The 17,145-nt window shown below is 35.7% G+C and overlaps 1 protein-coding gene and 1 non-coding gene across 2 annotated transcripts in view; both read left to right on the forward strand.

Annotated features, from left to right (window-relative positions):
* The window catches only part of LOC130868819 (probable ubiquitin carboxyl-terminal hydrolase FAF-X), a 176,430-nt gene extending 159,514 nt beyond the window's left edge, over positions 1-16,916 (forward strand). Inside the window, exons 34-45 of the mRNA XM_057760841.1 lie at positions 4,659-4,800; positions 6,937-7,170; positions 7,206-7,725; positions 8,112-8,235; positions 10,007-10,244; positions 11,364-11,493; positions 12,591-12,776; positions 13,582-13,802; positions 13,880-13,968; positions 14,663-14,819; positions 15,145-15,357; positions 16,632-16,916. Of these exons, the coding sequence (XP_057616824.1) occupies positions 4,659-4,800; positions 6,937-7,170; positions 7,206-7,725; positions 8,112-8,235; positions 10,007-10,244; positions 11,364-11,493; positions 12,591-12,776; positions 13,582-13,802; positions 13,880-13,968; positions 14,663-14,819; positions 15,145-15,357; positions 16,632-16,763 (2,386 nt within the window). The 3' untranslated portion in view covers positions 16,764-16,916. The remainder of the gene's footprint in view (positions 1-4,658; positions 4,801-6,936; positions 7,171-7,205; positions 7,726-8,111; positions 8,236-10,006; positions 10,245-11,363; positions 11,494-12,590; positions 12,777-13,581; positions 13,803-13,879; positions 13,969-14,662; positions 14,820-15,144; positions 15,358-16,631) is intronic.
* On the forward strand, positions 13,286-13,390 carry LOC130868869 (U6 spliceosomal RNA). Its single transcript, XR_009056587.1, has one exon. It is a non-coding gene; the product is annotated as a U6 spliceosomal RNA (small nuclear RNA).
* Positions 16,917-17,145: the final 229 nt, after the last annotated feature.

Consider the following 17,145-nt stretch of genomic DNA (forward strand, 5'->3'; position numbering starts at 1 on the left):
GTATTCTCGGTTATACTTGTCTCTGTAGTTCCTGTTTGTGAGCCATTGGGGGGCAGGGTGGGTTGGGGAAAAGCCCAGCAGCAGGAACACACCCTGCTGGCTATCCAGAAAAGCTTAGAGAGTTGGGGAGGGGCTCCGAGGTTGTGTCCCAATGGTAAGGTCCCAGAGCATGGGGCATCCCTCTGTCTGGGCTTGTGGGTGCTGACTCACCTCTCAGGTCCCCTCAACACTGTAGCAGGCTGTGTTGCAGGGTTCCAAGGACCATGTAGGCGAAAAGGCGTGCTTGGGGACAGGGTGGGTTGACCCTGCAAATTTTATAATTTCATTTTTACCAGCTGAATAATATTCCATTGAGTAAATAAATATACCACATTTTCTATTTATTTCTTAATGGGTATCTAGATGGCTCTAACATATAGATATTATGAATATGATATAAAGCAGCAGTGAACATGGATGAAGAAGTGTCTTGGGATTTAGCATCATTTGGGACTATACCAACAGTAGTATAGCTGGATCCTGAGATAGATTGATTCCCATCTTCCCAAGGAACCACCATATTGATTTCCATAGTGGCTGTACAAGTTTGCATGACTTACTCCACATCCTCAGTAATGTGAGTCATTATTTGTTTTATTGATATTTGTCATTGTACTGGTGTAAGATGAGTATCAAAGTCTTGAGGTGAATATTGCTGATTTGCGGGGGTGGGATTGAGACAGGGATTCTCCATTTGGTTATCCCTGTCTTAATACTCATTTGATAGACCATTCTGACCTTGAACCAGATATCTGCCTGCCTCTGTCTCTAGAGTGCTGACCTACCATGCTTGACAGCTGACTGCAGATATTAACATTTTTATTTATATTCTTACACATTTTACTTCTATATCTGACTTTAATTGATTTTTGTTTCTTTTCTTCGTGTCTTTTTCTGGTTATTTATGTATTTTAGGTATTGACCTTTTGTAGTACAAATTTAATTGATCTTAATTAATCAAAACCCAGAGTCAGATACAGGAGTTAAAGCACAAGATCAGAGAAGCAGAGGAGTAAGCCACTAGAGAGACCTTTTACCTCTGCTAATGCTCAAACCAAAGGGACAGTCCTCGGACTGTCTAGACTGCACAGTGTCTGTACCAAACCACAGGCTCCAGTGAGCTCTTGTCACCTCCTCATGTACTTCTCTCTGTCCTGCCGTATCACTCCTGTCTCGATATGCCTCCATTTCTGGAATTAAAGGCATGAGATCCCAAGTGTGTGTGATCCCAGCACTTAGGATCACATCTTGGAATGCTGACATCCTGTTTCACCAGCACTGTTTGGTGAAGGTGCGAGTTTTTTCCTTCAGTTTGTGTTTCTGGCTTCTTAATTAAAGACCAGATGTCTGTGAGTGTTTGAATTTTCATCTTGACCTTCAGTTTGATTCCATTAGTCAATGCTTCTTTGTGTGTGTGTGTGTGTGTGTGTGTGTGTGTGTGTGTGTGTGTTAATACCATGCTTTAACTCAGGGATGGTGATAACTTTTACAGTTCTTTTATTATTCAGGATTGTCTAGTTTTTATGTTTGCATATGAAGCTGTGAATTGTCCTTTTGAGAGCTATGAAGAACTGTGTTGAAATTTTGATGAGGATTAAAGGGGATCTATAGATTTCCTTTAAGTAGAATGGTCATTTTTACTGTTAATTCAACCACCCCATAAACATGGGAGATCTTTCTATCTTCTGATATCTTCTTCAGACACTTGAAGTTTTTATCATACGAGTCTTTCGCTTCCTTAGTTAGAGTTACCCCAAGATTTATTTTTTTGTTTGAAGCAATTATTAAGGGTATTGTTTCCCTGATTTTTTTCCCCAGTCCATCATTTGACCACTACTCAGTTCTCTGTGTTAATTTTGTGCCATGTTTGTTTTGTGGAAGTGTTTATCAGTTATAGGATTTCCCCAGTAGAACTTTTAGGAGTTTTTATATATACTGTCATATCATATGCAAATCAAGATAATTTGACTCATTCCTTTCCCATTTGTTTCCCTCAGTCCCGTATGGTTATATATACAATTAGACAGTCCTGCATAGCAGTATTATACTACAAAATTGCAGCTATGAAATAACAACATTAAATCTTTTTGGGAGGTTGAGGCAGGGTTTCTCCGTGTCACTGCCCTGACTGTCCTGGCACTAGCTCTTGTAGACCACGCTGGCCTCAAACTCAAAGAGATCCACCTGCCTCTACCTCCTGGGATTAAAGGCATGTATCACTACCGCCTGGCAACAAGAATTGTTTTATCATTGTGGGTCACCACAACATGAACAACTGTATTAAAGGGTAGCAGCATTAGGAAAGTTGAGAAACACTGAGACCTTCATGTATATATTAAGTTACTTAATATGAGATATCTCTCCAATTTCATGTTACAGAACCATTTCTACTGTATCTCATGGGTTTGGGCAGGTTATGTTTTCCAATTCTAAAATACTTTTAATTTTCTTCTTGATTTCTGAATTAACCTATTTATTACTCAGTGATGAGGTGTTCAGTTTTTATGGGTTTCTACTCTTCATTTGTTGATTTGCAACTTTAATCCATGGAGGCTAATAGGATACAGCTTGTTATTTCAATTTTATGTTTTCCTGCTGATAACTTGCTGTATGTTCAAGTAAATATTCAGTTTTAGAGGAAGTTTATTGAGCCTCTGAGAAGAAGGTATATTCCTTTGTGTTTGACTATTCTGCAAGTATTAGTCAGGTCTTTTTGGTTTAAGATGTTGCTTAGTGCCAGAATTACTGTTTAGTTTTTGTCTAAATAACCTGTCTATTGGAGAGAGTGGAGTATAGAAGTTTCCCACTATCAGTGAGGGTCAATAATTATGTTATCTGTAATTAATATGTGTTTAAGTGGTTTGTGGGGATTTTTGTATTTTTGTTTGTTTGGTGGACTTTTTTGTTGTTTGAATTTATTTATTTATTTATTTTGTTGTTGTTGTTGTTGCACAAGTATTAAGAATTCTAGTGTCCTCATGGTGGGCATTTTTTTTCCCTTTGATGACTATGTAGTGTTCCTTCTGTCTCTTCTGCTAAGTTGTTGTTCAGAGTCTACATTGTCAGATATTAAAATGGCTACATGGCTTGTTTGATGGGTCCCTTTGCTTGTAAATTTTTTTCCATCCTTTACCCTGAGGTGATTTCTGTCCTTAATGGTAAGGTGTAATTTGTGGATACAGTAGGAGGGATCCTGTTTTCTAATCCATGCTACTAGTCTGTGTCTTTTTATTGGCAAATTGAAGGCATTAAAATTGGGGGTCATTAATAGGTAGCATTTCTTGGTCCATTTATGTTATTCTATAGTGTGGTCCTCTCACTCCTACCCTTATTACTATACTATGGGATTATTTGTGTCTTTGGGGGTATGCTTAACATTTACAGACTGATGTTTCCTTCTAGTGTCTTCTGTAAAACTTGATTATTAGATAAATACTGCTTAAATTTGGTTTTATCATGGAATAATTTTCTTTTCAATTCTTATTTTGCCTAATAGCTTTGATGGATAGTGTATTCAAGGCTGACTCTTAGGAGTTTTTAGAGCATTTGTCCAGGCCCTGGAAGGGGTGATACAGAGGTACACCTGTATCTGAGGTTTTAGAATTCAGTAATCACTTATTGTCAACACCTTCAGTTAGATACTAATTTATATTTTTTTCAAATGATGTGCTTAAAACATTATTTGTATTGCCTGTTTACCAAGCATAACTTCTTTTGCTACTTGGGGCTAACAACTTGGAGAAATTGCTTGAGTTGGGTATAACTGTGCACACATTTAATCCCAGTATTTGGGAGGCAGGACAGATCTATCTTCGTTAGTTAAAGGCTAGCCTAGTCTCCATGGCAAGGACTGACATAGCCAGGGCTAGTAGAAAGACCCTGTCTGAAAATAAAATAAACAGAAATAGGGGTCATTGTCCTTAACACTCTTTTGACTACTAGGTTGTAGAATGCCTTATGGATGCTGAACTGAAAGAGGTCTTCTCCAAAAGAAACTAGTATTCTTAACTGCTAAGCCTGATCATTAGTTTCTTAATTTTTTTTTTGTTTTATTTTCATTTTTACTTATTTATTTTGGGGCTTGATCTTACTATCTAGTATGCTGGCCTAGACCTTATTTACATAGACCAGGCTTACTTCAAGTTCACCGGCATCTGTCTACTCAATGCTGGGATTAATGGCTTTGAGGTTTCAGAAGCCCAAGCCAGACCCAGTGCCGTGTATGCTTCCCTGTTCATTCACAACACTGGACTATGCCTCTGAACTTAAACAAACCCAATAAATGTCTTCTTTTCATTTTCTTTTCTTTCTTTTTTTTTTGGTTTTATTTTATTTATTTATTTATTTATTTATTTTGGTTTTTTGAGACAGGGTTTCTCTGTGGTTTTGGAGCCTGTCCTAGAACTAGCTCTTGTAGACCAGGCTGGTCTCGAACTCACAGAGATCCGCCTGCCTTTGCCTCCCGAGTGCTGGGATTAAAGCCGTGTGCCACCACCGCCCGGCTAATGTCTTCTTTTTTTAAGAACTGATTTGCTCATGGTGTCTTTTCATTGAAGTAGAATAGTGACCGAGACAAAAAGATTTTAAAGATAAATTCCTTTGTTTCCTGATATTTTTAGGTATGAATGTGAAGAATCTTTTACAACTCTGAATGTAGACATTAGAAATCACCAAAATCTTCTTGATTCTTTGGAACAGTATATCAAGGGAGATTTATTAGAAGGTGCAAATGCATATCATTGTGAAAAATGTGATAAAAAGGTATGTTTTATAGCTTTTAAGGTTATTACAGTATGTAACAAAACCAGAAGACTTTGGAGTTGCTTGTAGTTTTCTTTAAAATTAACTTCTGTCTTGTGTTTGAGTGAATGGTTGCATTGGTTGACTGCCTGATTGGTATATTAGTTACTTTTCTATTGCTGTGATACAGCAACATTGCCAAGGCAATTTATAGAAGGAAGAGTTAATTTGGGCTTATGGTACCATCGGGATAAGAGTTCATCACTATCACAGGGAAGTAGGGCGTGTGCTGCCTGGAATAGCAAGATAAGAATTCACATCTTAAAATGCAAGCTCAAAGCAAAAAGAGCAAAGCAGAAGTAGGCAAGTTTTTTTTTTTCTCTCAAAGTCCTCACCCCTAGTGATAAACTTCCTCCAAGATGACCATAATTTTTCCAAATAGCACCACCCCTGTGAACATTTGCTTAGTTGGGAAAAACTTGTTACTTGGGCTGGACTAGAACTATATAGCCCAGACTGGCTTTGAATTTAGACTCCTGCTTCAAGAGTTCCCTGTACTGGTATTTCAGGTATGAACAACTGTGCCTAGTGCTGTTATGTCTTTAATTTCCATTAATGGTACCATAAAAGAAATTAGCATTCTAGCTTACGTAGAGATTTGTCAGCAAAACAATATCATGACAAGGTGTGGCACACCCTGCTTTTCAGAAGCACAGACATGTACAACTCTGTGAGTCCATACTCAACCTGGTTTACGTAAGCGCATCATGCCAGCCAGGAATACACAGTCCCCATCTTTCTCCCCCATCCATCTCCCTCCCACCCCATCCCACAAATAGAAAGAATTTGTAGATTTGGGGGAAATGGTTGCTACCCAATGTAAATACTGGAGTTCAGGTTCCTAGAACTCACATTAAAAACTAGGTGGGCATGACAGCCTGCTTATAATCCCACTGTGTAGAAGACAAACAAGGAATTATGGACCAAACTGCTAGACTAAATAGGCAAAATAGTGAGTTCTAGGTTCAATAAGAGATCCTTTCTTGATATATAAGGAAGAAAGTGAAGAAACATCAACTTTGAGCCTTTGTGCATAGACCTCTATCTACACATACACATGCCCTCACTGATACAAAAGCCCACAAAGACATACTAATACATATATAAGTAATAGTTAATTGTAGTACATACTTCAATCCCAGAACTAGCTAATTAATTTTAACTCCATAGTAAGATCCTGACTCTAGTAGTAATAGTTTAAAAGTGTTTACTCCAGATTACTCACCAAATCAAGTTCATTTGATTGTACCAGATTTTCACAACTCCTTTATTTTATGTACATTTATGGTTATTACATTCAGTCAATTACCTATGAGCTTTTAGATTGTAGAATATAAAAATAGACTATGTTTAAATATAGTATGCAGTAAATAATACACCTATTTCTTGACCCACATACCTCTTTAAGCTGTCTGTATTGTAGTAGGTTGGTTACGTGTGTAACATGAGGGGTCTGCTTGTTTGTGTTTCTGTCCTGCCCTTTACCCCACAACTGTTTAGCCCCAAAGAAAATCACACATAGGTCTCCATAAATTATAAGCTGATTGGCCCATTAGCTCTAGCCTCTCACTGGCTAACTCTCACGTCTTGATTAACCCATTTTTCTGATCTGTTAGCCATGTGACTCCGTACCTTTTTTCAGTGGAGCAGATCACATCAGTGCTGCTTCAGTGGTCTGGGCAGGAGTGGGAGGAATCAACTTCCTCCTTCCCAGAATTCTCCTGTTCTCATTACATCATTTCTACTTCCTGTCTGTTTTTCCCACCTATACTTCCTGCCTGACCAATCAGCATTTATTTAAAACATGATTGACAGAATACAGGCAATTCTCCCGCACCATACGTGACAGTACCTCATGTAGGAAATAGGATTTTAAATTCCTGATCCACCTTGAAGAGGTGATTGGATAACAGTGACAATATAGAATCCCTTCAGGAATATCTATTTTGCATCTTATAAGAAGAGGCATACTTATTTAAATGTTTTACAAATATTGTTGAAAAATGACATTGATTATATTTCATATTTGTAACATATGTAAATTTAGATGATTGATTTTTTAAATTTTATGTATTGGATTTATATTTTCTGTTTTAGGTTGATACAGTAAAGCGCTTACTGATTAAAAAACTCCCTACTGTTCTTGCTATCCAACTGAAACGATTTGACTATGACTGGGAAAGAGAATGTACAATCAAATTCAATGATTACTTTGAATTCCCAAGAGAACTGGATATGGAACCTTACACAGTAGCAGGCGTCACAAGACTGGAAGCTGATAGTGGAAATCCATTGACTCATTTAATTCAGCAGAATGAGCAATGTGAAAGTGTGATAGCAGGAAGCACTTAATTCAGCAGAATGAGCAATGTGAAAGTGTGATAGCAGGAAGCACAAAGTATAGACTTGTTGGTGTCCTTGTTCACAGTGGTCAAGCAAATGGTGGACATTATTATTCTTACATCATTCAAAGAAATAGTAAAGACAGCGAGAGGGGTCGCTGGTTCAAATTTGATGACAGAGATGTAACAGAATGCAAGATGAATGATGAAGAAATGATAAAGCAGTGCTTTGGTGGCGAGTACATGGAAGAAGTATTTGACCATATTATAAAACGCATGTCGTACAGGCATCAGAAAAGGTGGTGGAATGCATATATTCTGTTTTATGAACAGATCAATACAACTGGTGAAGACAAGATGGTAACACATATATCAAAGCTAACAATCACAAGACCTCATCAGATTATGTCACCAGCCATTCAGAGAAATGTGTGGAAACAGAATGTGCAATTCCTGCATAATCAAATGCAGTATAGCTTAGAATACTTTCAGTTCATTAAAAAACTGCTTACATGTAATGCTGTGTACTTAAACCCTGCTCCAGGTAAGTTTCCTGGAACTTACATCCTATGAAAGTGGTATCTAGTGAATATTTGAAGAATTTCTTACCAAATATTACAGTGCTTAACTTTGTCTTTTCTATTTCTACCTTAACATTTGGTGGGGTTTTTAGTTTGTTTGTTTTGGTTATTTAAGAACAGTCTCTATTATGTAACTGGCTATCGTGGAACTCAGTATGTAGACACACACACACCTTTGTACATTTATTCACCAGAATCCATTTGAATGTGTCAGCATTTTCAGTTAGATCTGTTTTAAAGTAAAAGTTGTAGAAAATATGGTTCTTGTATTTGTTAACATTGAAATAAAACCTTTATTTTTAACTTGAAATAAAACATGTCTAATTATGTGTTGCTTTTTAACTTAAAGGACAAGATCGTTTGCCACCTGAAGCAGAAGATATTACAATGATTAGCATTCAACTTGCTGCTAGATTCCTTTTTACAACTGGATTTCATACTAAGAAAATAGTCCGTGGCCCTGCTGATGACTGGTATGAGTATGAATTTCATTTTTTATGTGTTCTAACTTAATTGGTGTGTTTACTTTACTGTTTTTGGTTCTTTGGGTGGTTTTTTTCTTTTTCAATTTTTGCTTAGGGTTTTGTTTCTTTGGTTGTTGGTTGGTTGGTTGTTTTTCAGATAGTGTCTCTTATGTATCTGTCTGTGGCTGTGGCTGGCTGTCATATGATTCACTATGCACACCTTGCTGGTTTCAAACTCCCAGGTCCCCCTACCTCTGCCTCCTGAGTGTCAGAATTAACATTGCCCAGCTATATGGTTGTTGTTGTTGTTGGATTTTTGGTTTTTGGGTTTTGGTTTTGTTTTTTTTTTTTTTTTTTTTTGGTTGGTTGGTTGGTTGGTTGTGACTTGTTTGGGTTTGGGGGAATTGAGACTTTTTTTCATGTGTAGCCTTATACTAAGAACTTGCTTTGTATACTAGACTGGCATTGAACTCATAGAGATCTGCCTGCCTCTACGTCCTGAGTGCTTGGATTAAAGTCTTTGGCCACCGTTGCCTGCCTGCCTTGTTTGGGTTTTTAATACCTAGTTTCCCTGTGTAGCCCTGACTGTCCTGGTACTCTCTATATAGAGCAAGTTGGTGCTGTGTTATGTGTGTGTGCGTGTATGTATGTGTTTATCCATGACAGGACAATACTAATTTCAAACATCAGAGAAAGATCTTTGGATTGATATGAGGAAAGTCTTCCATATTGTTTGTATTTTATGTATACTGTTAAGAAGACTGTTTTTCCATCATTTATGGGTGTGTAACACATTTTCTAGCATTCATAGATGTCCTAGAACTAGAGTTACAGATATCTCTGACCCATGATATGGGTATTGGAAATTTAACACTCCATGTCCTGTGAAGAGGGGTCTCTCTTACCCCTGTTGTTTTGAGACAGTCTCACTATGTCCTCTGCCTACCCTGGACTTGGTACTATAGGTCTTGCTTGCCTCTATTTTCCATAGCTGGGAATAAGATTTATTCTACAACACCTAGACCTCAGAACAATTTTATTAGATTTAGTTTTTCAATAATTGACTATTACATCCAGGCCCAGTGGTAGTGAACACCCTTCATCCCAGCACTTGAGAGGCAGAGGCATATGGATCTCTGTCAGTTTGAGGGCAGCCTATTCTACATAGGATACCCAGAGAAACTTGTCTCTAAAGAACCTGTTATTTTTAATTTTATGTGTCTGGGTCTATGCTACATATGTCCAGGTGCATGAGAAGGCCAGAAAAGAGCACCACATTTACTGCTACTAGCAGTTCTGAGCTGTTAAACATGGATGCTCACAACTGAACTACTTCCTTTGCTGTATAATTTGTTAACTATTGAGCTTTCTTTCCAGCACAAATGTTTTCTGTTATTTCTTATTCATGGCATATTCTTACGTTTTTTTTCACTGTGAAAAGAGTAAAGCTGTATCACTTAGTAGATGAAATTTTCATAGCTGTAATTTTAAATCATTACTAACTGTAAAATTACAAAAGATACTGTCGACCTATAAAAACTCTTTTCAACATTCATTTATATTAAAGAAGTTGGTTTTTACAGAGACTCAACATCATCATTGACTTAACCCATTTGATTACTTTGTGGAACTTGCTATAATACTTTACTGGTTAATATGACATTTGTGTCTGAACCAACAATAGCCTCATTTTTTTTGTTTCATAGAAAACTTCCTCTTCTGTAAAGAACCCCCAATAAGTATGTTAATAAATCAATACTAATAGATGTTTCTGATTTAGGTGCGATGTGCTCTGTATTCTTCTCCGTCACAGCAAGAATGTACGATTTTGGTTTGCTCACAATGTCCTATTTAATGTATCAAATCGTTTTTCTGAGTATCTTCTGGAGTGTCCAAGTGCAGAAGTGAGAGGTACATTTGCAAAGCTTATCGTATCCATTGCACATTTTTCTTTGCAAGATGGATCTTCTCCTTCACCCTTTTTATCACCTTTTGCAAGTCCAGCACCTTGTGGTCAGGTAATTGTCAGCTTCTCTGTAATAGTTAATTAGTTAAAAATAAAATTTTGTGTCTTACAAGTAAAATAATATTTATGTATTGTATTTGAAATAGTTACCATGCACAAATGTACATTCATCTAAATGTACATTGTAACACTTGCAGGTTTTTAAAATTATTTGATGCTAATGAAAATTTGTCACTGGGCACTTTGATATGGAAGTTTCTACTCAGTTGTTGACTATATCTTCAGAATGTGTTTAAAGTTTAATCTTACAATTACAATCTTTTTGTTAAATACCCTGTTGGGTTTGGTAAAGACAGATCACAATACATAGTTCAGACTTCTCTCGAACTTATATGCAATCAAACCCAGATTTATGAACTGTAACATTCTGTATATGGTATGGTAGTGCGTGTCCTTTTACTCTACTATTGAGGAGTCAGAGATAGGCAAGTCTCTGCTAGGTCAAAGCCAGTCTGACTTCCAGAATAGGTAGGGCTACTTAGACCTTGTTTCACAAACAAACCTTAACACCTTGTCTTAACTTTTGTCTTAGCTAGCATTTCTCTGGCTGTGAAGAGACAGTATGACCATGACACTTATTATAAGGAACACCTTTAATTGGATAGCTGGCCTGTACAGTTGTTTGACTTAGTCCATTATTGGCATGGTGGGAAGCAAAACAAAATGCAGGCAGATGTGATGCTAGAAAAGGAACTGAGAGTTCTTATGTCTTGACTCGCAGGCAACAAGAGGTGATGTTCTGAGACACTGGGCAGTATCTTGAGCATATATATGACCTCAGTATGTATGTATATGTATATATATATATATATATATATATATATATATATATATATATATATATATATATATATATCCCCAGTGACACACTTCCTCCAAAGAGGCTATAAGGCCACACTCCTTGTAGTGCCACTTCCTTTGTTGGCCTTTTCAAACAACCACGCACATATATTTTTGCTCTTACATGAACAATACCAAGTGTGAAGGCTTCATGAAGTTCTTTATTTCCTGTTTGATAAACCTGAATTTTTTTCCAGATACAGGAATGTAACCATTTTATGCCAACAAAAATATTGATGTATGTAGCTGTTGATAGAATTTTTTTTTCCAGATATGTGATAATTTGAACTTGAGTGATCGTTTACTAAAAGCTGTATTAAATCTCTTGAGAAGGGAAGTTTCTGAACATGGGCGACATTTACAGCAATACTTCAGTTTATTTGTAATGTATGCCAGTTTAGGTAAGGAGTACTTAATTCTTTTAATGATTGTTTCATGACTATGAAAATGAAACCATAAAATTAATAATAATTATTCTTTTAAATTAAGTTATCGTATCTTTAAAACCAATTGTAAATTGTCTAATTAACATTTTATGGTGCTTTTCGTCTTATACCATAAGGTAACTTGTATTTAACCCTTTTAATTAAAAAACTGTCTTGTGATAGAATTTATATTAGATTCTATAGCTGATTCATGTTGCCTTTTGAAAGATTAATTCGAGCACTCCAGAGGCAGAGGTAGGCTGATCTTTGTGAGTCCAAGACCAGCCTGGTTTACAGCTAGGACTGCTACCCAGAAAAACCTTGTGTCAAAACCAAGGGGGAAATAAATTAGTAAATAGAGATTTAATAATTCTTTTTCTTTAGTTTCGAGTTAAGAAAATTGAGACAGAAATCAAAGTGGAAAGAAGAGTATAAATATACTTTTTTGGCCAGGCAGTGGTGGTACACACTTTTAATCCCAGGATTATGAGGCAGACACAGGTAGAGTTCAAGGCCAGCTAGGACTTTTACACAGAGAAATCTTGTCTTGAAAAAACAAAAACAACAAAAATACTTCTTTACCCAAGGAATTTTTGCACTTAGTGAAAGAGACTGATAGTTCACAAAAAAAAATTTGACTTGCCTTTTAATTTCTACTTTTTTTCCTCTGCTAGAAAGCTTGTTAATTTCTTTTTTGACCTAGTGTAGTTAAGAAGCTAGTGTCTTTGAAGGCTGAAGAGTGGTTAAGGACACTTGTGAGCCTGGTTTGATTCCCAGGACTTACATGTAAACTCATTTCTTCCTTGGGGACTAAACATGCTTGTTAGTTCACAGAAACAATGCAAGTGAAACTCTCATATTTATAAATAAATGTGAAAAACAAGACACTGCTGTCATGATAATTTCCTTTTTTAATACTTAGTGTTTAATATCAGTGTTTTCTGTCCACATTCTGCCTGTAGTTACCTATTTCTAAACTAATAGTGAGGATTTTATTCATATTTTACAAAGAACTGTCGTTCAATTCATCCTACTTTTTCTTACAAAATGATCTTCCTTTTTTTTTTATATAGGTTTGGCAGAAAAAGCTCAGCTTCTAAAACTAAATGTACCTGCTATCTTTATGCTTGTGTCTTTGGATGAAGGGCCAGGTCCCCCAATTAAATTCCAGTATGCTGAGTTAGGCAAGTTATACTCAGTAGTATCTCAACTGATACGATGTTGCAGTGTCTCATCAAGAATGCAGTCTTCAAACAGTGGTAAAGTAGAATGCTTTCTTGTGTAATAGTTTCAAAGTATTGTTAGCTGTGCATTATACTCAGAGTAATACAGAAAGTTTATAAAATAGAAGTCTGAAGTATGATGCACTTTTCATTATGTTTAGCTGATAACTTTTTGGGTTTATTGTTTGGGAGGAAGTTTTATTGTTTTATTTTTGCACAACCGGTCTCCCCTCCACTCTCTCTCCCATGTGTTCCCTTTCTCTCCCTGTCTCTCTCCCATTTCCCCTTTTCCTCCCTTCCTTCCTACTCTCTTGCCTAGGCCTAGTATTCACTATGTAGTCTTAACTGAGTTGTAACTCACAACAATTCTCCTGACTCAGCTTCCCACATGTTGGAACTACAAGCTTTAAACAGTAGTGCCATCAAAAATGTTAGCTTACTTATGTTTTAAATTGATTTCTTTTAATCCAGCTACTAATAAATAGCTTTTAGTTTACTATATGTATTCATATATGTGCTATAGCATATGCGTGAAGAAAATCATCAGGATCCCATTCTCTCACCTAATTCACAAAATTAGAATGATGAAAAGATTAGCATGGCCCCTGCTCAAGAAGGACATACAAATTTCTGAAGTATTCCATGCCTTTTAAAAATTAAAATGAATCAATAGATTCCTTTTTCTCACTTCCAGAAACTACCATTTAAGATCTATAATTTGATCACTTTACTGAATGTATACTACTGTGCTTTTTAGAGAGTGTAAAGATCAGATTTCATTGTTTGGAGTAATCTTTTATTACAATTTTGAGGTTTTTCATTAATGACAAATATGTTGCAGGTAATTCCCCTCTTCCAAATCCTTTTGGTGACCCAAATTTGTCACAGCCCATAATGCCAATTCAGCAGAATGTGGATGACATTTTATTTGTAAGAACCACTTATGTGAAGAAAATTATTGAAGACTACAGCAACTCAGAGGAAACAGTCAAGTTACTTTGCTTCTGCTGCTGGGAGAATCCCCAGTTCTCATCTTCTGTTCTCAGCGAACTGCTTTGGCAGGTAAAGCAAAATGAAAATACCTACTTTTATTCCTAGTCCTTTAAGTGCAATCTAACTGTGCCTTAAACTATTTTTAGATTGCATATTCATACACATATGAACTTCGGCCACATTTGGATCTACTATTGCAAATTATTCTGATGGAGGATTCCTGGCAAACTCATAGGTATGGTACACTTCTATTCTAACAGCATAATTAGCTTTACAAGTTCTTGGAAAAATTGCACCTGACTGTGAAAAAGTGTACTTCTACTTTTTCCATGTTCAGTTAAGTGGTTATTAAATTTTATTTACATTTCAGTTAAGAAAAATTCTATTGCAGTCTTGTTTTTAGATTAGAAATATTAGATTTCATAAATTATTAGTAGTTTCAAATTGTCACCCAGTTTATCATAAATTTCAATGTGATTATCAACTGTTTTCAGAACATTACCTAGAATTAATAACAAAAAACATTCAATAAATCAACTAATGTTATAAAAATTTCAAGAGCCAAAAAAATAATAAGTTACCATGAAACAAACGTTGTGAAACTCTTTTTACTAACTTTCCATAATTTTCAATTGTTTATTTAGGTTGGTGTTACAATTTTTGTTTCTTTTGATTAGCATTGATGGGTTTTACTAATACTACCTACTTTTCAAAAAGGAACTATATTTACTTCAAAAGGATTGATTTATGCACAGAAATCATTTTAAATTATTGGCTTTGAACAAATGTCGTGATTTGGGAAACAGTGGCAGATAGATCTCTTTGAGTTTAATGCGAGCCTGGTCTGTTAGTGAGATAGAAAGAAAGAGAAAAGAAAAGTGCATTTCTTCTAGGTGTTACAATTTTGTCTTGTTTTGGGATCTTTTCAGAATTCATAATGCACTTAAAGGAATTCCAGATGATCGAGATGGGCTGTTTGATACAATTCAGCATTGTAAGAATCACTATCAAAAAAGAGCATATCAGTGTATTAAATGCATGGTAACTCTCTTTAACAGTTGTCCTGTTGCCTACCAAATCTTACAGGTAAAAGTCTTTTTTTTTTTTTTTTTTTTTTGAAATAGTTTTATGAAGTTCTGACTCAAAATTTTCAAAGAAAACACAGTTTGGGAGTCCCAATTTTAGGTCAAAATATTAAATTTAATTTCCTAATGATTTTTGGTTTTTTGATATAGGACTTCCCTTTCTCATGTCCCTAGCTGTCCTGGAACTCACTCTAGACCAGACTGGCCTTGAAGTCTCAGAGATCTGCCTGCCTCTGCCTCCCGCGTGCTGGCATTAAAAGGCGCACACCACCACCGCACAGCTAATTTCTTAATTCTAAACATAGAGTTTTGTTTTCCTGTTTAAGGGTAATGGAGATCTTAAAAAGGAATGGACTAGGGCAGTAGAATGGCTCAGAGATGAACTTGAAAGAAGAACATATTCTTGTAATCCTCACTGCACTTACAGCAACTCTTCTCCTCCAATACAAAGCAATGAAACATCAAATGGTTATTTTTTAGAGAGATCTCATAGTGCAAAAATGACACTTGCAAAAGCCTGTGACCTGTTTCCAGAAAAGGTAAGAAATAAATTAAAAGACATTAGTTGATAAAAGATGTACAAACATGAATGAAAAGTAACTGATTTATAAGCCAATGTCCATGTATTGTGATTATGTAAAATTTAGATTATTCTTCTATTTGTTTTTCATTAATGGAATTCATACATTAGAACAGTTTAGTCCCTAGCTAGGTCTAGGGACACTTGCCTTTAATCCCAACATTTGGGAGACAGGTGATATCTTGAGTTTAATGTCAGTCTTGTCTCAATAGCAAGTTACAAAACCACCAGAGTGACCTAGCGAAATTCTGTTTCCATAGAAAAGGACAAAAACCATAATTGATTTTCATGCAATGTGAAATTGTTTCAAACATAATATATGGAAGTAGAGACCAGCTGATAAGGACACTCTATAGCAGTCTGCATATACATACATATGTGTATAATAGCTGAGTAATGTTGAAGTTGAATGCTTATCTAACTTACACAACGCCCTGGGTTTAATTCCTCAGTGCCATATACATTGGACAAGGTAGTATTTAACAGGTAACCCAGAAATAACAACACACGAGATTCTTGAATGTAGAGTTAACATCTGGACACATTACAAGTCCAAGGCCAGCCTGGGAAACATGAAACAAAGAAAAAAAAATAGTTAACTACGGATCGAACAGTTTTATGAGATTTTTTTAAAAAGATTTCAGGAAGAGGCACTTCTGGAGAGACAGTCATAATATTAAGCCAAGAGTGTTATATAGTTCAGTTCTTTTAAGAAAGTCATTCTCAAATGTAGTCTAACAGTGGCTTGAAAGTACTTAATTAGAACCTTAAAGATTTTATGTTCTGACTCTGTAAATGATGGTGCATGACTGTAGTTTTCATATTTCCCTCATACAGCTGTGGAAATAGTCTAGCTGAAACCATCCTGATCTACATAGGAAAATTCTTTCTCCAAAACAGACATGTTTGGCAAGTTCTCCAGTGATGCTATAAGAGCCATACTTGGAATGCCTTTACTTTTATCAGAGTTAGACATAGAATAGTCTTAAATGCTTCCTCTCTATAAATATAAAACAAAGAAAATGATTCAAAGATGTATATATACTTACTTTTTCAGATGGGACTTTAACATAGGAATCAGTCTGTAAGTTCTTTGTTTAACAACTACGTGAATTTAATAAAACAGGTTGTAATAACATTTTTAAATCTGCTTTAGAAAGCTGGAACATATGGTTTAAATTTTAAATTGTAATATTTGAAAAGTTTGAGCTGAAAATTTCTTTCCCCTCCTAGAATTATGTACCTGAACAGTCATATTCAAATCGAGGAGCACATCTCTTGAATAACCCTCAGAAAAACGATGAACCACAAGAAACTTATGAAAGCAATGAAGAAGTATCTTCACCTCTAACAAAGGATCAGTGACACACAAATAAATAACTGGTTTGTTGTGTCGGTGCATTTTGGCCTTATATGCAGAGCTTTTTCTGTGCCTGCTTAGTATTTAAAACTATAAAAAGCGATTCCAAACAAACATGGAGTTGGAAGTATTTGTTCGTGTTTATTGTGATTATATAAACCACCTACTGTGGAATTTGTATAGTGTTTTATGATGAATGCCAGTACTAGTGTGCAAAAGATAAAAATGTACAAAATATATATTTTGACGTTAATTCTCATTCTCAAAATAGTAACAACGAATATGCATCTTTTTGCTTTACTAGAATGTGTAGAAGCATAATAGAAGAGCTGTACTTGGTACTGATTTTTTTTTATTATTTTTGTAGAGTTTATTAGATTAGGCTTC

This window comes from Chionomys nivalis, chromosome Y, assembly GCF_950005125.1.
Source record: "Chionomys nivalis chromosome Y, mChiNiv1.1, whole genome shotgun sequence".
In the NCBI taxonomy this organism is placed as follows: domain Eukaryota; kingdom Metazoa; phylum Chordata; class Mammalia; order Rodentia; family Cricetidae; genus Chionomys; species Chionomys nivalis.